This window comes from Solenopsis invicta, chromosome 16 (assembly GCF_016802725.1).
Source record: "Solenopsis invicta isolate M01_SB chromosome 16, UNIL_Sinv_3.0, whole genome shotgun sequence".
Lineage (NCBI taxonomy): Eukaryota > Metazoa > Arthropoda > Insecta > Hymenoptera > Formicidae > Solenopsis > Solenopsis invicta.
Genome location: NC_052679.1, coordinates 19,050,561 through 19,074,503, shown reverse-complemented (window position 1 = coordinate 19,074,503; position 23,943 = coordinate 19,050,561). Strand labels below are relative to the sequence as shown.

The window sequence follows — 23,943 nt, the reverse complement described above, 5'->3', positions numbered from 1 at the left end:
CCTTTTTATAATCTTATAAGTTATTTTTTATATTAATTCTATACACTTCATACATTAATATATGTATTTAACTTGTGCAGTTAATAGTGAATTCATTAATACCTTCGTAGAGACATAGTAAGTAAAGGTCACTCGAATATTTCTTACATATATAATGCACGTTATTATTCTTATTACAACATTCTATTTTGTATTCACTTATTGTATTAACATAAAGTTTAACATAAATTTTTTTTCTTTTACCAATTCTATATTATTTCATAGTACATTTTCAACTTTTGTTTAATTAAAGTAATATTTGTATGGAATAATTAATGTAGAAAAGAACATTTAATTATATATTTTGCTTATGTCCAATAATAATGGATTACAAAGTAATTTTTTTATGCAAATGTTTTACATATCACATTTCGTAGTTTCATTCATTACATAAGATATTATATACGTATATACATAAAAATCAACTCTAGAGCCAATCGAGATAATTCAAAATAAAAACTATGTATGTGAATTTATATACATACACATAAAACCTAGGTAAATCTTACTGCTGAAAATTTCAATATATATTACAAGTTTGTAATTGAGCAGTAAACACTACAAAATCTAGTCATACATAATATACATCTAATTATCATATATAGATTAGAACTACATATTTAATATCTAAATCATAATTTTTCACACTCATTTCTTACATTCGTTTAAAAGAAAGTTTTAAAACGCTTAAAAGAAAGTGCGCTTCAAAACTGTATTCAGTCATTCTTATGTATCATTTTGATAAGAAAATACTTTAATAAATTTGAAAATTTAACGATTTATTAATGAACACACTGGCATTTCATCACACATATATTAAGAATTTAATATATGTACCATGTTTAAGAATTCCAACCAGATTTAAACCAATTTAGTATTACAAAGCTATATGGTATATGCCACAATAATATTACATATAGCAGTAATATCATGTACGTATAATTGTTAATAAAGTAATGATTGTAATTTATGTTATACTAAAAGACGATTGATTTGATTATTAATCTCTGATCTGATTATTAATCTATTTTTAACAAAAAAATTGTTGATAGAAATTAACAGATTAAAAATTAATAGTAATTATGTGTTATATATACACATGTATACACTTGTATCAAATACATTTAAAGACCTCGATATTAAGTAACATTATTTCTAATATGTTTCGAATATATTAGAGATAATGTTACAGATGTTTTCGATCGGCTATTTTCAAAAAAGTCCACTTTTAACTTGTCGCATTGGCATGTTTATATTTTTTAAAATCTTGATTAAAGGCGTCAGTTTTATTACTAGCTTCTGCGTTTTGAGGGCTATCCTAAGAAATCATCGTTTTCCTAGGAGATGGTCCAAGCAAGTATACTTTGTTGACGAGGATCATTGGAGCATTGATTCTCTGTTAGAAACTTCTACACATAGTTTTAATTTCAGGATATTCCTCGTGTGCCGGATTTAAATCAACGAAACCTAGTTTGCCATAAAATTCGTGAGATTCCTTATCCGTTGATAACATCGTCGTGTGCACTCCGAAAGAACCTGTTCCCACAAATCATATCCCAATGAATACATTTATGTATTTATGCAACATCAAGTATAATATTAAATAATATTTAGTTTAATGGAAAAAAGTATATATATATATATATATATATATATATAATTAAATTTTTAATAAAGACTTATCTATTCATTTTGATAAAGAACGTACCATTTGCTCTTAAAGCTGCAAGAACGCAGGTTATTAAACGTTTACAAATAGACTGATCTGTCACACTTGATAGTACAGTGCATACAAGTTTCGACGGATGCTGTCTGCACAATTGTTCCGACACGTCCGGAATAAATGAATGGAAATATTGTATGGCATCCTGCAATTTTCATTTGATAATCGTGAGTGTGATGATAAACACATAAAATACAGACGTAATTAAGTGTGTTAGTAGGCTCGTACTTGAACATTTTGTGGCAACTCGCTAATACTATTATCTAAGGGATATTTCATTCGTAATTCAGGAATCCAGGAAACAGCCATTTTCTGATTGTGAGATTTTATATTCAGTGTAGCCAATGCGTAACCTGCTATACCATTTTCATCCTCAACAACCATACATAACTCTGGACTCAATGTTAGAAATCCTCCGATAAGTCTAGACAGATAGATAATATATTCTTAATACAATTTTATACATATTCAATACATTATTTTGGAAAAAAGTAAATTTGTTATACGCACTTGTCTGCTACAGCTGACGAAGTTGTACAGTTATTAACTTGATTGCATACCGCATAAACCGCTTCTTCATCACTCGGTACATACGGTCGAATTGTATATATTTTACTACTGGGCACTTCCGGTGCTTTATAGACGAATAAGTCGTTGCCACTGTCAACTGGGATTAATCTCTAAACACGCAATTGATACACCTCATCACTTTTACGATCAAACATAAATGAGACTACAAAACACTTAAATTAAATATAATATACCTGTAAATCAGCCGTAAGTCCACCACGGAAAACCCAGGGTTCCTGTTCTCCACTCATAAATGTTTCTTTCCAACCATTTGAAAACCCTATCCCAAGACAGAATCATTTTTGATAAATCATGAAATGCTGGAGTTAAATTCGCGCGTTTTAATGCGTGTAGTTTTAATTTCGATTGGCTTCCACTGCTCTGGGCATCAATTTTGCTTAAATTTTTAACATGCAAAAGTACAATTCGATTGGAAATACCTTTCTTTGTCTCGTTTATACCAGAATACCTTTCCTCTCCACGTCAAGTGGAATATGAAAGAAAGAATGATTTATCCAATCGTATAACTAAGGTGCATCAATATTTATAAATTCAAAACAAAACTCAAGTAAAGAGATAAATTTTAATGGAATATTTTTTTACAATATGTAATATGAAGCAAAAAATTTATATATATTTCAAGAAATTTTAATTGTATTAATTTTGTTTTATTCCAAAGAAATTGATATTAGTAGAGAAAAAGAATTGGATTTCATAGATGTTGCACCAAAGCTCGCGCAATGCTAAACTCTTGAAGCACTGGATTAGGATCTAGGAAGAGTGGAATATAATAGTCCAGTTTGCCAATATGCGTCTGAAATAAAATTCTTATCACGCCTGAAAAGAATATAGTTTCTGAAACTAAGTAAAATAAATTAGTATAGGCAAGTTGGCAAAAGGAGCATAGGAACATTGATCATTTAAGGTAAAAGAATAGATATTTTTACATATCGTTGGTAATTCACAAGACATCATCACAGGTTCGTAAATAAAAAAAAAAAAATTGAAAAATATCTTTTTATCGCAAATGATCAAAGATCACAATTTGCAAAGGGGAGACGTTCAAGAGTTTATAACTTTCTGTTAGCTAAATTGTGCCAATTGTTATGTAAATCTATGTAATTCTTTGATGGACTTCAGAAACGCAAAAATATTAAAATTTACGTATGTATGTTGAATTATTTTGATTATGTTTTTTCAAATAGGTATTTATAAAATTTGATAAAAAAGAGCTTCAACATTAATTATATATACGAATATAAATTATCATATATGTGAAAAATTAATTCAATAAAAAACACAAATTAATACTAAAATTATCAAAAATATAATATGTGCAATAGAATTGCAACATGAGGTCATAATATACAGTTTTATTATTTATATAAAATAATATTAAACTATATATCTATAATCTTTGCGATATAAGGAAAGTATGTCCATCATTTAGCGAACCGCGAAAATAAATGTGCTTTGTACACATAGATTTTTCGAGCTGTTGCAACGCTACTTCTATGCACACATTTTTTCACTCGTGTTAAACGAGACGAATATCTTTTGTAAAGTCCCAAACAAAAATTTTGAAATGCAACTACCACTGCAATGTTTGAAACTTTGTTATTTCGCGCGCTTTCTGCCATGTTACTCAAAAATTGTTAAACCGCATACATGTGTAGCTGCCCTGGGTAAACGTCGTCATCGTCGCTGGGAATCTGCCAAACGCTATCAACAAGACAAAAAAACACAGAAGTGCGAGTTAGTGAATGAAAGCTACTAATCCTGATACATTTATATATTCCACAGGAGAATATTCATTAGAGATTTTAAATCACTTTGCATATAATTTTGATTGCACTAAATATGTACAAGAAATTTAGAGAAATTTAATGTACATTATATACATACGTTTTGCAATTTAGATAATTTTAATACTAAACGTAATTGCATAAAAGTTTATATGTAGAATAAACTCCTGTTTTCTGTTATCTGTAAAGAAAGTCAATTAATATATTAGTAGCTGGTATAAAATTATTTCTAAATCCAGTATTTGATCACCTCCATAAAGATGCTGTTGTCATCTCATAAAAGCATCGTTTTCGCCATTGCTACAAATAATTTTTTCGCCATTGCATGGGAAAGCCACATCAATTTATTTCACATTTTCAATCAGACAGATGTCATTTATGAGTTGAATTTGATTTAAATAATTTTAAGCACAGATATAACATATTTAAAAATATTTAAAAAATCTATGTATTAATGTCTAGTGTAATGTAAATTTTATTAAACAGAGAAAAATAGATGTTGTGGCTTGCCTACATAAAAATCATTAAAATAAATCAGCGGCCATTAGCCAGAATCCTTTCAAAAAAATATAAAAACGTTAAGGAAACGAATAGCTTAAAATTACCATTAACATCAATTATATATACATATTTTTAACACATGTATTACTAAAATATGTTATTTAGACTGGCTATTCATATCCTCTTTATCTCTTCATAAGTACTCAATGAGTAGAGATATGCATATTTTTATGTAATTCTGACTTACGGCAAAGTTTTTTCTACGCGCGCAATGCGATGCATTTATTTCTAATGCGCAGAAACAAATGCATATTGAATTCACAAATATGCAGCTCGTGGCACTATTCCGAATATTACTGATAATCTTTATTATTTAATGTGCACTTAATATATGCACAAATTTCGAAAATCATATTTAATATATTGTGAACACAATAAATAAGCAAAAAAATCAATTATTAATGTTTAACTAAAATCGTTATTCTACAAATAACAAATTAAAAAAATTTTTGAAAAATTGTTAGATATCCTCAAAATAATTAGATGTTTAAAAGCAAAACGCTGTTTATAAGTAATTTTTTCTTAATTTGTTTGACATATATTCGCAACGTCAAATATATTGTGAATTATGTGGAATTATTTATCAATCAGTAATTTACGGATTTTAAAGAGCAGATATTTAAAAAAAAGATTTCGCAATGTGTTCAATCAGTTTACAAGGAAATATAACAATTGTGTATTAATAATGTCTTACACAAATATTAGCATTGTATAAACTTTTCAGCATAAATTTATAAAAGTAATTGACGTATTATATTTAACATTAAAATTTTAGTTCAAGCTTCATCTAAAGTTAATATTAAACTCCAATCGTATTTTTCTAATAATTTTGACAATATTTGTATCTAAATGAAGCAATGCAATACGTTAGTATGTATATGTTCTATCTCTTAAAATCAAAAAGATATTTTCCTTGTAAAAAGATAAAATTGTATAACAAAAAATAAGATACACTTACCGATACGCAAGACACTTTTGTTCTGAAATACAAGTATAGGTAATAAATTATAATATTTTTAAGAGAAGTCAACAACAGCACTTGTCTGCAGTACAATGAATAGAATTTTGAATTCAATTAAAGTTAAGATCAAAAAGATTAATTTTTATAAGATGAGAGAATATTTTGGTTTACAATTGCTACTAGAGCAAATAATACATATATTTGAAATTTTTTAAATTAGTAATATCATTGACTTGCATATGTATATTTTTACCAGCATACTAGCATTTTCAATAGACTTTCTTTATATATAATAAAAATAATAGCAAAACTATGTATATTTATTAAAATTCTTGATTCATATATATTTCTGATATTTGACAAGAATTAATGTATATTATATATAACGTACATAGCGTTCAGAAATAGTAATCAACTAAATAAAAATTTTAAGAAATTGAAGATTACTTTAATTAGGATAATTTATGGATAAATGCATATTTAAATTTTTTAGAAAATATATCAATTATTTTCATTAAAAGTTACTGTTATTGTCAATATATCAGATATTTCATATATAAATCAAATGCAACTTACCCAGCCACTTCACGTAACTATTTAGAAGAGACACAACTCCCCTCATATCCCATACGTACGCGTACAGGTCGTATAGTAATTCACGATTATTACAGTATGTGAGTCTTTGAAATAACCTATTTACTGCATTGCACATATCGTTTAATTTAGCTGCACGAAGATGCCATTCTTCAATCTGAGAAACCATTTATCATATACACATTAAACTTGTTAAAATAAATTAATTTTTCTTTCCAATGCAACTCACGTCTGATGCAGACGCTGATTCTTCTTCGTTGGATTTCTTCATAACAACATAAGCATTGCTTTTCAGCCAATTAAATTCTTGCAACAATTGAATTCCTTGACCCCCATGTTCAAACGGCAAATAAAATAGATCACATAATAGCGACAGATCCTCATGAGTGAGTTGTTTATCGATGTCCACAAGTTCCTGTGGTACTGCATCTGCATTGTCGGAACCATCATGATTTTCGCTATCGTTCTCTATAATCATTTGTGTACCATTGACCGTAGGAGAAGTGCCGTCCACTTCTACCTGCATACTTCCGGAAGCCTCGCTGCACGTCTGTGAAATATAAATCACACGGTTATACAAGCATAATTAAATTCTCAAAAATTTCTAATGACTTACAGAAGAGTTATCTACCATAGCGTCATCCTCTGCTGAAATTTTTGCTATGTGAGCCGGTGAATTATTTGGCGTCGTATTACAGTCCATAGGTTCTATAGAAGACAATCCTGTTGAAGGTGGTTCACCGCTCATATTGGTGGGTAACGCAGTAGTTAAAACAGGTTCACTGATCACTTTTATATCCGACACTAGAGAATTCATCACAGGTCCGGATGAAGGCTGCACGAAGCTATCGCTACTCGTTACACTTGAACAAACTTCGGCCAATGCTTGAAGATGATTAGAATTCACCCCAGGCGTGGACGTGGCAGCAACTGTGGTCGTTGTCGTCGACGTAAGACTCATACATGTGTTCACGGAAGGAATTATTGGAATAGGTATCGTAGGTGCAACACATGGCTGTGGTTTGACTATTACTCCCCAAGCTGCTTTTTTCTTATTGAACTCTAATAACCATTCGCTTATTGCATTTTTCAGAGCTTGTCGAGGATGATACATATTCGGTGATAACGTAGACGGTACATCTTCACCAAGAACGCCATCCTCTGTCTCAGTTTCTAATTTAATATCAGCTGATACAGTATCATCTGCAATATAGTATAATTCATCAATGTACATGCTTTTACCAAATCTTCCAATAGAAGTCAAAAACTCAATAAAACTCAGAAATTTATTTTATAAAAAACAAAAAAATCTATAAAATAGAATACAGCAAAAATCTTACTTAAACTTGGATCTCTTTTTCCATCCACATTGCATCTGCTCCACTGAGCTAATGTATGAATTGCTACAAAATTTGCTCCATATTCGCAATTTGGATTTGTTAAAACTCCTCTAAGCTTAGGTATAAGATCGGGAGAACGACCAGAATATGGTCCAAGAAACACCCTTTTCTGATCATAATCGTTAGCATGTAAATTATCCCAGATGACAGGTGGCCTCCTAAGCACTTCTGTAATTTCTTCAATTGATTCCACAGTTAAAAGTCTCGATATTACTTTAGGTCCAGTCCACATTATATCAATTTCCTGAGCTAGTTTACTTCCAAGAGTGTTGAGATATTCCGAAGATGCGACATTCGGCATCGCGCGCGTCGCACAATATTGCGTGGGACACAGAAGAAAACGAGGTTGGCTAAGGTGTTGAAAAATATCATTTGTGACAGAAACCTATAAATAACACAAGAAATCATGTAAGATATAATGCATTGGGACAATGTTCCATATGCAAACATTGATTCTACAAGTCTTAGTTTATAAGATTGATCAAAGAAATAAAAGTTATATGTAAATAAATGGAAATGAGATCAATTGCAATCCTTTTCAGTAATAAATGACATACATGCAGAAATATTAATGTCAAATTAAACAATAAAAATGCTACCAAAACATGTACACTAAATAAATATTATACTGCATACACACTTGAGCTTGTGCAAACGACTGGAACACTTCTTTATCAGCTTCACTCATCTCTGGCTCTATGTCATCAAATAACAATGCAAATGCTGTACAGCCAAATTGGCTAACTTGTTCCAATTTTCTCTTCAAAGCAGTGACTTCCTTTGAACTAGAATATGTGATATCTAATCCTGGAGATAATGCATAGTAAAAGGTTATTCCATATTCCCTAGCAGCTGTGATTAGACCAGTCAGATGTTCGGCTTCTTCTACTGTATACAAATCCCTCCAATAAGCACGATGTTTGTAATCGTCTTTTGGCGCATACAAGTAAGAGTCCATTCCCCATTTCTTCAATCTAGTAATATATGTATATAACTTATAATTAATGATCAATATAATACCAAATAATATATTTGTAATACAGTAATATAATAATCATAATAGATCAAAGAAATTAATACATACAAAGGGTAAAAGAAAGAAAATGTTGCTTGCAACAGAATTCATAAAAAAAGTTAAAAAAACTAACAAATGTTAATATCCTCCTCACAAATTCTGCTTTAACGTAACGCATTTATAACATGGGCTTACTTTTGGAAGAGATCCTTTCGTTGCTCAGTGGTCCATGGGCGTCCATAAAAACCTGCAAACAAAAATATGTGTCACACACCTGGAGAACAAAGAACGCAAGTGTCACACCATAAAAGAGAGGCATGTTTTTGAGTTACATTTCTTGTAAACCCGATAAGCATCATACGGGAGGGAGGACCCGATATAGGCAAACCGTTCACGTACCTTCCACCACGCCGCAGATGAAGTTGCCGTTCTTCGTGTTGAGATTCGCGGACCCATTTGTCTCCGTCATCGCGGATCGCGTGGAACAAGCACGTCCGCCCTCAAAAATCCAGGAGGTAGCGAAATGACCCACGATTTGTTAAAGAATTTCCCGTAAAACGGGAGAAGGAAACAAAGAAGTGAAGAGAGAGTTAGAGAAGCTGGTTGAATGCGATGAGGCCACTGCGACACAACGTCGGCTACAACGACCTGCGATTATACGGTATAGCGTCGCTACGTGTGGACCACGCAACGCGATGGCAAGACTCGCGAGGACATAATCCGCGTCAGAGAGATTCTTGGAGAAGAGTATTCCGGAGCGAGGATCAGTCGATCTAATCTGACAGACAGCAATTGATGTGCGCCGATCGATATCACCGAACGATCTGTCGATCCATCCCACGTCCCACCCGTCCAACGGACTTGGGAATTCCTAAGTTTATGGTTGGTCTTAAATATAAGAATCGACTGAGGCTGTGTTCAGAAATTCACTGCAAGTACTGAAAATATATTTTACGTCACGTATACTATAGGTTTTCAGTACTGGCAGTGAATTTCTGAACGCAGCCTGTAAATACCGAACTCTTCTAGGGACATTAACGCGCACCGCCGCGCCGCACCGTGGTACAGTCGTGAGCTAAAAGGTTGCAACACATTTTCTTTGATGGTTTTTGAAATGTAAACTTGCTCATCGATAGGCGAACGTAATTGGTTGGATCCACAGGTAAACCAATGACGTTCGCCGTTCGATGAACAAGTCTACATTCCAAAAACCATCGAAAAAAATGTGTTGCAACCTTTAAGCTCACGACTGTGGCGCGGTCAAAATTGACCACGCGGGAAATGAAACTGCCTCACGCCAGTAATTGCACTTGTGTATTCTTTTCAGAACGGCAGATGTGGGGCGGACCGACTCCAGAATGAGTAACATCGCGGATCATTTAACTGATACGAGTAATATATATAGATATCGCATTATAATTTTTTTGAAGGCGTATTTTTTAATTCTCATTCAAACGACATATACCGCTGTCATGTGCTGTATCGATTAACTGCCCTTTCGTCATATTAATTGTGCTTCTTCATTTGCAGAACGTGATAACGTTGAGATAAATCGGATTGGGAATGGATGTTTTCGCGATGTTTATCTAGTAAGTAAAATCTACATCATATTATAATTATTCGGCCAACCAAAAATATAGATATGGCAAAAGCGATGTCGCACGGCGACGGCATTATGCGTAGCGTTATGCATGGCAGCGAGAATAATAATAATAATAATAAACTAAAGGAGCGGTCCTCACGGTTAAAGATCCGCCTGTGGCACACAGACTGCAGTCCCGGCAGAGAGAATAGATTTTAATGATTATATAACTTGCTTAAAATATAATAAAAAATAATAGGATTTTCAAATTAAAAAAAAACGTAAAATTTATTTATTATTAGAAAAAATAACATTCTTCGGAAAAAGTTTATTTAATATTTTAGATCTTAATAAAAACAGTTCAATACATAGGGAAAGATAAATAGGTTGTTAAATTAGATTGTTAAATTAAAATAGGTTATTTAATTAGGTTGTTAAATTGAAATTGTCTAAATACAAGGGGGTAATCACTCAGAACATAAATGTACACTGAAGTACGGACTACAATGGACTTCATCAAACTTTCGCCGGAAAACAATGGAATTTACTGCAATTACTAAGAGATATCCCTAAAAAAGGGTCATCAAAAATCTTTGTCTAATAACTGATTAACTGACCAAAAATTCATAATGACAACCAAAATTTCATGACATAACACAAAAAAATTTATCAAATTATAACGGACTTTATCAGACTACGACGGACTTCACCGGACTTAATCGACTTCGAGGAATTCAATAAACTTCAAAGGACTTCTAACAGATTGTACACCGGAATTCAAGAGTGGTTACCACCTAGTCTAAATACATAATAACAAATAATATAAGAAATAAAATCAAGATACAATTAAAACATTGTTATTTCGAAAATGACAATTGACAAAAATGACAAGAAATATCGATATAAGAAATATAAAAATGTACATTAAAAGTTTATTTTAGATATAACAAGTTACTATACATTACATAATTTTTACTGTATCATAAAGAGCCAATTTCAACAATTTTACAGTATACCTATTTAATAGATTAATAAACCGGTTTTACAAAGAATAAAATGAAACGTGAGATAATATAAATACTATAAATAGTATAAATTTAGAATTAAGTACAAAGGCTAATGAGAGTAGGGCGAGGTTAGTAATGAATAAAAAAAACACATAAGACATAAAGAAAAATTACTTGTATATTCAACAAAAATTCAAACGTAAACTCTGCTTCGGAGTCATAACCAACTAAATAACAGATAACATAGTTAAATTAAAATATCTGATCATCCTTAGTACTTAATTATAAATTTTATAAAATTCGAGATTCTATTACTAAATATATTTGTTTATATAAACTGTGTTCCGTATTTTGTATAAAATATATCAACGTTTATAATAAAATTTTCATGAAAATAGATATATTCGATTTTAATTAAATTTAATTATAACCTATGTTCAAATTAAAAAATATAACAAATATCAAAAACAATAATATTATAACAGCATACAGAAAACAGTAGCTCACATAGCTAAAAATTGCGTATTTAAATTATGTCGTAATATAATAGAATTAATCTTATATGTGATTTTAGTTGACACAGTTTCGTTACCGGATATATAAATTTAGGTACAGAAAACATGTATTATATCGAAAATATAATCTGTAGCTAAATTAATTTACATAACAACATTAATTAGCTATCAAGTATATTACACAGGTATCATAACATATAGGTTTACTATAGTAAAGATAATTATTTCTAAATTGCTATACGATGTGATAGACAAGCACGTTTTGCAACTTTACTAATAAATTAGGAACAGCAAATCGTTTTGCTACAATACAAAAAATTATAGTTAAGACAACAAATATAGACAAAGAAAAACAGATAGTAACAAAAAAAATTTTTCATTTGTGCAAACATGTAAAAAAAAACAAAAATAAGACATGCAGGTAAAGCAACGTTCAAAAACGGCGATTCGACAAAAAGCACGCATTCTGCGTATAAATATATGTACAAATTTATAATAAAAAAAAATTTTTATGACAAATAAAACATAAAAAAAAGCAATTTACGCACGACACGGACACATAAATATATTTGCAAAAACATGAAAACCCACCGATAACCCATGGATCCAGTGTTGCCCGGACAGCCGGGATAACGTTCACCACAAGGCCAGAGCAAAACTCAACTCGCGACGACCACGTTGCCTAGATAGCCAGGAATATGGCCGGCGCAATGTTAAGTTGGTCAATACGTTTGCAAAAATATTCGCGAAAAACGCATTCGAGAAAAGAAAGTAATTAACGTAAGCAACTTAAGAATATGTAAAGCGCACGCTGGTAAAGAACGCTCACCGAAAATAACGCTCGCACAAAAATAACGCTCGCAAGCATGCACGTAATCTAAGAATATGTGTATAAATGTCTAAGAAAAATAATTCGCGACGAATGCAGAGAAAAAAAATGAAGCAGTTCACGGATGCAACGGACGTAAAAATATATTTGCAAAAATATGAAGACCCATGGATAACCCTGTGGATCCAGTGTTACCCGGATAGCCGGGATTACGTTCACCACGAGGCCAGAGCCAAACTCAAGTCGCGGCGACCTTGTTGCCCGGACAGCCGGGATTATGGCCTGCGCGATGTTAAGTTAGTCAGTACCTTTGCAAAAATATTCGCAAGAAAAGCATTAAAAAAAGAAGAAGCAGTTAAGGTAAAAAGCTTATCATTATGTAACACGGACGCTGGTAAAGAACGCTCTCCCGAAAATAACGCTCGCTCAAAAACGACGCTCGCAGGCATGCACGTAATCTAAGAATATGTGTATAAATTTATAAGAAAAATAATTCGCGACGAATGCAGAGAAAAAAAAATGAAGCAGTTCACGGATGCAACGGACGTAAAAATATATTTGCAAAAATATGAAGACCGATCGATAACCCGTGGATTCAGTGTTGCCCGGATAGCCGGGATTACGTTCACCACAAGGCCAGAGCCAAACTCAACTCGCGACGACCACATTGCCCAGATAGCCAGGAATATGGCCGGCGCAATGTTAAGTTGGTCAATACGTTTGCAAAAATATTTGCGAAAAAAGCATTAAAAAAAAGGAAGCAGTTCACGTAAATAGCTTATCATTATGTAACACGGACGCTGGTAAAGAACGCTCGCTCGAAAATAACGCTCGCTCAAAAACGACGCTCGCAGGCATGCACGTAATCTAAGAATATGTGTATAAATTTATAAGAAAAATAATTCGCGACGAATGCAGAGAAAAAAAAATGAAGCAGTTCACGGATGCAACGGACGTAAAAATATATTTGCAAAAATATGAAGACCCATGGATAACCCTGTGGATCCAGTGTTACCCGGATAGCCGGGATTACGTTCACCACGAGGCCAGAGCCAAACTCAAGTCGCGGCGACCTTGTTGCCCGGACAGCCGGGATTATGGCCTGCGCGATGTTAAGTTAGTCAGTACCTTTGCAAAAATATTCGCAAAAAAAGCATTAAAAAAAAAAGAAGCAGTTAACGTAAATAGCTTATCATTATGTAACACGGACGCGGGTAAAGAACGCACGCTCGAAAATAACGCTCGCTGAAAAATAACGCTCGCTCAAAAATAACGCTCGCTCAAAAACGACGATCGCAAGCATGCACGTAATCTAAGAATATGTGTATAAATTTCTAAGAAAAGTAATTCGCGACGAATGCAGGTAAAAAAAAAGAAGCAGTTCACGGAAGCAACGGACGTAAAAATATATCTGCAAAAATATGAAGACCGATCGATAACCCGTGGATCCAGTGTTGCCCGGATAGCCGGGATTACGTTCACCACAAGGCCAGAGCCAAACTCAACTCGCGACGACCACATTGCCCAGATAGCCAGGAATATGGCCGGCGCAATGTTAAGTTGGTCAATACGTTTGCAAAAATATTTGCGAAAAAAGCATTAAAAAAAAGGAAGCAGTTCACGTAAATAGCTTATCATTATGTAACACGGACGCTGGTAAAGAACGCTCGCTCAAAAATAACGCTCGCTCAAAAACGACGCTCGCAAGCATGCACGTAATCTAAGAATATGTGTATAAATGTCTAAGAAAAGTAATTCGCGACGAATGCAGGTAAAAAAAAAAGAAGCAGTTCACGGAAGCAAAGGACGTAAAAATATATTTGCAAAAATATGAAGACCGATCGATAACCCGTGGATCCAGTGTTGCCCGGATAGCCGGGATTACGTTCACCACAAGGCCAGAGCCAAACTCAACTCGCGACGACCACATTGCCCAGATAGCCAGGAATATGGCCGGCGCAATGTTAAGTTGGTCAATACGTTTGCAAAAATATTTGTGAAAAAAGCATCAAAAAAAAAGGAAGCAGTTCACGTAAATAGCTTATCATTATGTAACACGGACGCTGGTAAAGAACGCTCGCTCGAAAATAACGCTCGCTCAAAAATAACGCTCGCTCAAAAACGACGTTCGCAGGCATGCACGTAATCTAAGAATATGTGTATAAATTTATAAGAAAAATAATTCGCGACGAATGCAGAGAAAAAAAAATGAAGCAGTTCACGGATGCAACGGACGTAAAAATATATTTGCAAAAATATTAAGACCCATGGATAACCCTGTGGATCCAGTGTTACCCGGATAGCCGGGATTACGTTCACCACGAGGCCAGAGCCAAACTCAAGTCGCGGCGACCTTGTTGCCCGGACAGCCGGGATTATGGCCTGCGCGATGTTAAGTTAGTCAGTACCTTTGCAAAAATATTGGCAAAAAAAGCATTAAAAAAAAAAGAAGCAGTTAACGTAAATAGCTTATCATTATGTAACACGGACGCGGGTAAAGAACGCACGCTCGAAAATAACGCTCGCTGAAAAATAACGCTCGCTCAAAAATAACGCTCGCTCAAAAACGACGATCGCAAGCATGCACGTAATCTAAGAATATGTGTATAAATTTCTAAGAAAAGTAATTCGCGACGAATGCAGGTAAAAAAAAAAGAAGCAGTTCACGGAAGCAACGGACGTAAAAATATATCTGCAAAAATATGAAGACCGATCGATAACCCGTGGATCCAGTGTTGCCCGGATAGCCGGGATTACGTTCACCACAAGGCCAGAGCCAAACTCAACTCGCGACGACCACATTGCCCAGATAGCCAGGAATATGGCCGGCGCAATGTTAAGTTGGTCAATACGTTTGCAAAAATATTTGCGAAAAAAGCATCAAAAAAAAGGAAGCAGTTCACGTAAATAGCTTATCATTATGTAACACGGACGCTGGTAAAGAACGCTCGCTCGAAAATAACGCTCGCTCGAAAATAACGCTCGCTCAAGAATAACGCTCGCTCAAAAACGACGTTCGCAGGCATGCACGTAATCTAAGAATATGTGTATAAATTTATAAGAAAAATAATTCGCGACGAATGCAGAGAAAAAAAAATGAAGCAGTTCACGGATGCAACGGACGTAAAAATATATTTGCAAAAATATGAAGACCCATGGATAACCCTGTGGATCCAGTGTTACCCGGATAGCCGGGATTACGTTCACCACGAGGCCAGAGCCAAACTCAAGTCGCGGCGACCTTGTTGCCCGGACAGCCGGGATTATGGCCTGCGCGATGTTAAGTTAGTCAGTACCTTTGCAAAATTATTCGCAAAAAAAGCATTAAAAAAAAAAGAAGCAGTTAACGTAAATAGCTTATCATTATGTAACACGGACGCGGGTAAAGAACGCACGCTCGAAAATAACGCTCGCTGAAAAATAACGCTCGCTCAAAAATAACGCTCGCTCAAAAACGACGATCGCAAGCATGCACGTAATCTAAGAATATGTGTATAAATTTCTAAGAAAAGTAATTCGCGACGAATGCAGGTAAAGAAAAAAGAAGCAGTTCACGGAAGCAACGGACGTAAAAATATATCTGCAAAAATATGAAGACCGATCGATAACCCGTGGATCCAGTGTTGCCCGGATAGCCGGGATTACGTTCACCACAAGGCCAGAGCCAAACTCAACTCGCGACGACCACATTGCCCAGATAGCCAGGAATATGGCCGGCGCAATGTTAAGTTGGTCAATACGTTTGCAAAAATATTTGCGAAAAAAGCATTAAAAAAAAGGAAGCAGTTCACGTAAATAGCTTATCATTATGTAACACGGACGCTGGTAAAGAACGCTCGCTCGAAAATAACGCTCGCTCAAAAATAACGCTCGCAAGCATGCACGTAATCTAAGAATATGTGTATAAATGTCTAAGAAAAGTAATTCGCGACGAATGCAGGTAAAAATAAAAAGAAGCAGTTCACGGAAGCAACGGACGTAAAAATATATTTGCAAAAATATGAAGACCGATCGATAACCCGTGGATCCAGTGTTGCCCGGATAGCCGGGATTACGTTCACCACAAGGCCAGAGCCAAACTCAACTCGCAACGACCACATTGCCCAGATAGCCAGGAATATGGCCGGCGCAATGTTAAGTTGGTCAATACGTTTGCAAAAATATTTGTGAAAAAAGCATTAAAAAAAAGGAAGCAGTTCACGTAAATAGCTTATCATTGTGTAACACGGACGCTGGTAAAGAACGCTCGCTCGAAAATAACGCTCGCTCAAAAATAACGCTCGCTCAAAAACGACGTTCGCAGGCATGCACGTAATCTAAGAATATGTGTATAAATTTATAAGAAAAATAATTCGCGACGAATGCAGAGAAAAAAAAATGAAGCAGTTCACGGATGCAACGGACGTAAAAATATATTTGCAAAAATATTAAGACCCATGGATAACCCTGTGGATCCAGTGTTACCCGGATAGCCAGGATTACGTTCACCACGAGGCCAGAGCCAAACTCAAGTCGCGGCGACCTTGTTGCCCGGACGGCCGGGATTATGGCCTGCGCGATGTTAAGTTAGTCAGTACCTTTGCAAAAATATAGGCAAAAAAAGCATTAAAAAAAAAAGAAGCAGTTAACGTAAATAGCTTATCATTATGTAACACGGACGCGGGTAAAGAACGCACGCTCGAAAATAACGCTCGCTGAAAAATAACGCTCGCTCAAAAATAACGCTCGCTCAAAAACGACGATCGCAAGCATGCACGTAATCTAAGAATATGTGTATAAATTTCTAAGAAAAGTAATTCGCGACGAATGCAGGTAAAAAAAAAAGAAGCAGTTCACGGAAGCAACGGACGTAAAAATATATCTGCAAAAATATGAAGACCGATCGATAACCCGTGGATCCAGTGTTGCCCGGATAGCCGGGATTACGTTCACCACAAGGCCAGAGCCAAACTCAACTCGCGACGACCACATTGCCCAGATAGCCAGGAATATGGCCGGCGCAATGTTAAGTTGGTCAATACGTTTGCAAAAATATTTGCGAAAAAAGCATCAAAAAAAAGGAAGCAGTTCACGTAAATAGCTTATCATTATGTAACACGGACGCTGGTAAAGAACGCTCGCTCGAAAATAACGCTCGCTCAAAAATAACGCTCGCAAGCATGCACGTAATCTGAGAATATGAGTATAAATTTCTAAGAAAAGTAATTCGCGACGAATGCAGGTAAAAAAAAAAGAAGCAGTTCACGGAAGCAACGGACGTAAAAATATATTTGCAAAAATATGAAGACCGATCGATAACCCGTGGATCCAGTGTTGCCCGGATAGCCGGGATTACGTTCACCACAAGGCCAGAGCCAAACTCAACTCGCGACGACCACATTGCCCAGATAGCCAGGAATATGGCCGGCGCAATGTTAAGTTGGTCAATACGTTTGCAAAAATATTTGCGAAAAAAGCATCAAAAAAAAGGAAGCAGTTCACGTAAATAGCTTATCATTATGTAACACGGACGCTGGTAAAGAACGCTCGCTCGAAAATAACGCTCGCTCAAAAATAACGCTCGCAAGCATGCACGTAATCTAAGAATATGTCTATAAATTTCTAAGAAAAGTAATTCGCGACGAATGCAGGTAAAAAAAAAGAAGCAGTTCACGGAAGCAACGGACGTAAAAATATATTTGCAAAAATATGAAGACCGATCGATAACCCGTGGATCCAGTGTTGCCCGGATAGCCGGGATTACGTTCACCACAAGGCCAGAGCCAAACTCAACTCGCGACGACCACATTGCCCAGATAGCCAGGAATATGGCCGGCGCAATGTTAAGTTGGTCAATACGTTTGCAAAAATATTTGCGAAAAAAGCATCAAAAAAAAGGAAGCAGTTCACGTAAATAGCTTATCATTATGTAACACGGACGCTGGTAAAGAACGCTCGCTCGAAAATAACGCTCGCTCAAAAATAACGCTCGCTCGAAAACGACGTTCGCAGGCATGCACGTAATCTAAGAATATGTGTATAAATTTATAAGAAAAATAATTCGCGACGAATGCAGAGAAAAAAAAATGAAGCAGTTCACGGATGCAACGGACGTAAAAATATATTTGCAAAAATATTAAGACCCATGGATAACCCTGTGGATCCAGTGTTACCCGGATAGCCGGGATTACGTTCACCACGAGGCCAGAGCCAAACTCAAGTCGCGGCGACCTTGTTGCCCGGACAGCCGGGATTATGGCCTGCGCGATGTTAAGTTAGTCAGTACCTTTGCAAAAATATAGGCAAAAAAAGCATTAAAAAAAAAAGAAGCAGTTAACGTAAATAGCTTATCATTATGTAACACGGACGCGGGTAAAGAACGCACGCTCGAAAATAACGCTCGCTCAAAAATAACGCTCGCTCAAAAACGACGATCGCAAGCATGCACGTAATCTAAGAATATGTGTATAAATTTCTAAGAAAAGTAATTCGCGACGAATGCAGGTAAAAAAAAAAGAAGCAGTTCACGGAAGCAACGGACGTAAAAATATATCTGCAAAAATATGAAGACCGATCGATAACCCGTGGATTCAGTGTTGCCCGGATAGCCGGGATTACGTTCACCACAAGGCCAGAGCCAAACTCAACTCGCAACGACCACATTGCCCAGATAGCCAGGAATATGGCCGGCGCAATGTTAAGTTGGTCAATACGTTTGCAAAAATATTTGTGAAAAAAGCATTAAAAAAAAGGAAGCAGTTCACGTAAATAGCTTATCATTGTGTAACACGGACGCTGGTAAAGAACGCTCGCTCGAAAATAACGCTCGCTCAAAAATAACGCTCGCTCAAAAACGACGCTCGCAAGCATGCACGTAATCTAAGAATATGTGTATAAATGTCTAAGAAAAGTAATTCGCGACGAATGCAGGTAAAAAAAAAAGAAGCAGTTCACGGAAGCAAAGGACGTAAAAATATATTTGCAAAAATATGAAGACCGATCGATAACCCGTGGATCCAGTGTTGCCCGGATAGCCGGGATTACGTTCACCACAAGGCCAGAGCCAAACTCAACTCGCGACGACCACATTGCCCAGATAGCCAGGAATATGGCCGGCGCAATGTTAAGTTGGTCAATACGTTTGCAAAAATATTTGCGAAAAAAGCATCAAAAAAAAGGAAGCAGTTCACGTAAATAGCTTATCATTATGTAACACGGACGCTGGTAAAGAACGCTCGCTCGAAAATAACGCTCGCTCAAAAATAACGCTCGCAAGCATGCACGTAATCTGAGAATATGAGTATAAATTTCTAAGAAAAGTAATTCGCGACGAATGCAGGTAAAAAAAAAAGAAGCAGTTCACGGAAGCAACGGACGTAAAAATATATTTGCAAAAATATGAAGACCGATCGATAACCCGTGGATCCAGTGTTGCCCGGATAGCCGGGATTACGTTCACCACAAGGCCAGAGCCAAACTCAACTCGCGACGACCACATTGCCCAGATAGCCAGGAATATGGCCGGCGCAATGTTAAGTTGGTCAATACGTTTGCAAAAATATTTGCGAAAAAAGCATCAAAAAAAAGGAAGCAGTTCACGTAAATAGCTTATCATTATGTAACACGGACGCTGGTAAAGAACGCTCGCTCGAAAATAACGCTCGCTCAAAAATAACGCTCGCAAGCATGCACGTAATCTAAGAATATGTGTATAAATTTCTAAGAAAAGTAATTCGCGACGAATGCAGGTAAAAAAAAAAGAAGCAGTTCACGGAAGCAACGGACGTAAAAATATATCTGCAAAAATATGAAGACCGATCGATAACCCGTGGATCCAGTGTTGCCCGGATAGCCGGGATTACGTTCACCACAAGGCCAGAGCCAAACTCAACTCGCGACGACCACATTGCCCAGATAGCCAGGAATATGGCCGGCGCAATGTTAAGTTGGTCAATACGTTTGCAAAAATATTTGCGAAAAAAGCATCAAAAAAAAGGAAGCAGTTCACGTAAATAGCTTATCATTATGTAACACGGACGCTGGTAAAGAACGCTCGCTCGAAAATAACGCTCGCTCAAAAATAACGCTCGCAAGCATGCACGTAATCTGAGAATATGTGTATAAATGTCTAAGAAAAGTAATTCGCGACGAATGCAGGTAAAAATAAAAAGAAGCAGTTCACGGAAGCAACGGACGTAAAAATATATCTGCAAAAATATGAAGACCGATCGATAACCCGTGGATCCAGTGTTGCCCGGATAGCCGGGATTACGTTCACCACAAGGCCAGAGCCAAACTCAACTCGCGACGACCACATTGCCCAGATAGCCAGGAATATGGCCGGCGCAATGTTAAGTTGGTCAATACGTTTGCAAAAATATTTGCGAAAAAAGCATCAAAAAAAAGGAAGCAGTTCACGTAAATAGCTTATCATTATGTAACACGGACGCTGGTAAAGAACGCTCGCTCGAAAATAACGCTCGCTCAAAAATAACGCTCGCTCAAAAACGACGCTCGCAAGCATGCACGTAATCTAAGAATATGTGTATAAATGTCTAAGAAAAGTAATTCGCGACGAATGCAGGTAAAAAAAAAAGAAGCAGTTCACGGAAGCAACGGACGTAAAAATATATTTGCAAAAATATGAAGACCGATCGATAACCCGTGGATCCAGTGTTGCCCGGATAGCCGGGATTACGTTCACCACAAGGCCAGAGCCAAACTCAACTCGCGACGACCACATTGCCCAGATAGCCAGGAATATGGCCGGCGCAATGTTAAGTTGGTCAATACGTTTGCAAAAATATTTGCGAAAAAAGCATCAAAAAAAAGGAAGCAGTTCACGTAAATAGCTTATCATTATGTAACACGGACGCTGGTAAAGAACGCTCGCTCGAAAATAACGCTCGCTCAAAAATAACGCTCGCTCAAAAACGACGTTCGCAGGCATGCACGTAATCTAAGAATATGTGTATAAATTTATAAGAAAAATAATTCGCGACGAATGCAGAGAAAAAAAAATGAAGCAGTTCACGGATGCAACGGACGTAAAAATATATTTGCAAAAATATGAAGACCCATGGATAACCCTGTGGATCCAGTGTTACCCGGATAGCCGGGATTACGTTCACCACGAGGCCAGAGCCAAACTCAAGTCGCGGCGACCTTGTTGCCCGGACAGCCGGGATTATGGCCTGCGCGATGTTAAGTTAGTCAGTACCTTTGCAAAAATATTGGCAAAAAAAGCATTAAAAAAAAAAGAAGCAGTTAACGTAAATAGCTTATCATTATGTAACACGGACGCGGGTAAAGAACGCACGCTCGAAAATAACGCTCGCTGAAAAATAACGCTCGCTCAAAAATAACGCTCGCTCAAAAACGACGATCGCAAGCATGCACGTAATCTAAGAATATGTGTATAAATTTCTAAGAAAAGTAATTCGCGACGAATGCAGGTAAAAAAAAAGAAGCAGTTCACGGAAGCAACGGACGTAAAAATATATCTGCAAAAATATGAAGACCGATCGATAACCCGTGGATCCAGTGTTGCCCGGATAGCCGGGATTACGTTCACCACAAGGCCAGAGCCAAACTCAACTCGCGACGACCACATTGCCCAGATAGCCAGGAATATGGCCGGCGCAATGTTAAGTTGGTCAATACGTTTGCAAAAATATTTGCGAAAAAAGCATCAAAAAAAAGGAAGCAGTTCACGTAAATAGCTTATCATTATGTAACACGGACGCTGGTAAAGAACGCTCGCTCGAAAATAACGCTCGCTCAAAAATAACGCTCGCTCAAAAACGACGTTCGCAGGCATGCACGTAATCTAAGAATATGTGTATAAATTTATAAGAAAAATAATTCGCGACGAATGCAGAGAAAAAAAAATGAAGCAGTTCACGGATGCAACGGACGTAAAAATATATTTGCAAAAATATTAAGACCCATGGATAACCCTGTGGATCCAGTGTTACCCGGATAGCCGGGATTACGTTCACCACGAGGCCAGAGCCAAACTCAAGTCGCGGCGACCTTGTTGCCCGGACAGCCGGGATTATGGCCTGCGCGATGTTAAGTTAGTCAGTACCTTTGCAAAAATATAGGCAAAAAAAGCATTAAAAAAAAAAGAAGCAGTTAACGTAAATAGCTTATCATTATGTAACACGGACGCGGGTAAAGAACGCACGCTCGAAAATAACGCTCGCTGAAAAATAACGCTCGCTCAAAAATAACGCTCGCTCAAAAACGACGATCGCAAGCATGCACGTAATCTAAGAATATGTGTATAAATTTCTAAGAAAAGTAATTCGCGACGAATGCAGGTAAAAAAAAAAGAAGCAGTTCACGGAAGCAACGGACGTAAAAATATATCTGCAAAAATATGAAGACCGATCGATAACCCGTGGATCCAGTGTTGCCCGGATAGCCGGGATTACGTTCACCACAAGGCCAGAGCCAAACTCAACTCGCGACGACCACATTGCCCAGATAGCCAGGAATATGGCCGGCGCAATGTTAAGTTGGTCAATACGTTTGCAAAAATATTTGCGAAAAAAGCATCAAAAAAAAGGAAGCAGTTCACGTAAATAGCTTATCATTATGTAACACGGACGCTGGTAAAGAACGCTCGCTCGAAAATAACGCTCGCTCAAAAATAACGCTCGCAAGCATGCACGTAATCTGAGAATATGAGTATAAATTTCTAAGAAAAGTAATTCGCGACGAATGCAGGTAAAAAAAAAAGAAGCAGTTCACGGAAGCAACGGACGTAAAAATATATTTGCAAAAATATGAAGACCGATCGATAACCCGTGGATCCAGTGTTGCCCGGATAGCCGGGATTACGTTCACCACAAGGCCAGAGCCAAACTCAACTCGCGACGACCACATTGCCCAGATAGCCAGGAATATGGCCGGCGCAATGTTAAGTTGGTCAATACGTTTGCAAAAATATTTGCGAAAAAAGCATCAAAAAAAAGGAAGCAGTTCACGTAAATAGCTTATCATTATGTAACACGGACGCTGGTAAAGAACGCTCGCTCGAAAATAACGCTCGCTCAAAAATAACGCTCGCAAGCATGCACGTAATCTAAGAATATGTGTATAAATTTCTAAGAAAAGTAATTCGCGACGAATGCAGGTAAAAAAAAAGAAGCAGTTCACGGAAGCAACGGACGTAAAAATATATTTGCAAAAATATGAAGACCGATCGATAACCCGTGGATCCAGTGTTGCCCGGATAGCCGGGATTACGTTCACCACAAGGCCAGAGCCAAACTCAACTCGCGACGACCACATTGCCCAGATAGCCAGGAATATGGCCGGCGCAATGTTAAGTTGGTCAATACGTTTGCAAAAAT

General features: G+C 36.4%; 1 protein-coding gene and 1 long non-coding RNA gene across 4 annotated transcripts; one reads left to right on the top strand and one right to left on the bottom strand.

The window, feature by feature from the left end:
• Positions 1–8: 8 nt before the first annotated feature.
• Positions 9–9,533, bottom strand: LOC105196907 (protein O-GlcNAcase). 3 transcript variants are annotated; one of them, XM_011163062.3, is made up of 13 exons: positions 9,068–9,533; positions 8,864–8,915; positions 8,294–8,627; positions 7,594–8,038; positions 6,870–7,456; positions 6,483–6,803; positions 6,236–6,410; positions 4,001–4,054; positions 2,527–2,612; positions 2,273–2,442; positions 1,991–2,186; positions 1,748–1,907; positions 9–1,575 (listed from the first exon to the last, which is right to left on the bottom strand). In XM_011163062.3, exons 1-13 carry the CDS (start codon positions 9,135–9,137, stop codon positions 1,439–1,441), a joined length of 2,787 nt encoding a protein of 928 aa, XP_011161364.1. In that variant the 5' UTR covers positions 9,138–9,533; the 3' UTR covers positions 9–1,438. The 3 variants fall into 3 exon arrangements, with proteins under 3 accessions (XP_011161364.1, XP_011161365.1, XP_011161366.1); XM_011163063.3 differs by having other exon boundaries at positions 6,885–7,456; XM_011163064.3 differs by lacking the exon at positions 4,001–4,054.
• LOC120359816 lies at positions 9,445–11,603 on the top strand. Its single transcript, XR_005576610.1, has 3 exons — positions 9,445–9,550; positions 9,996–10,060; positions 10,199–11,603. It is a non-coding gene; the product is annotated as an uncharacterized LOC120359816 (long non-coding RNA).
• Positions 11,604–23,943: the final 12,340 nt, after the last annotated feature.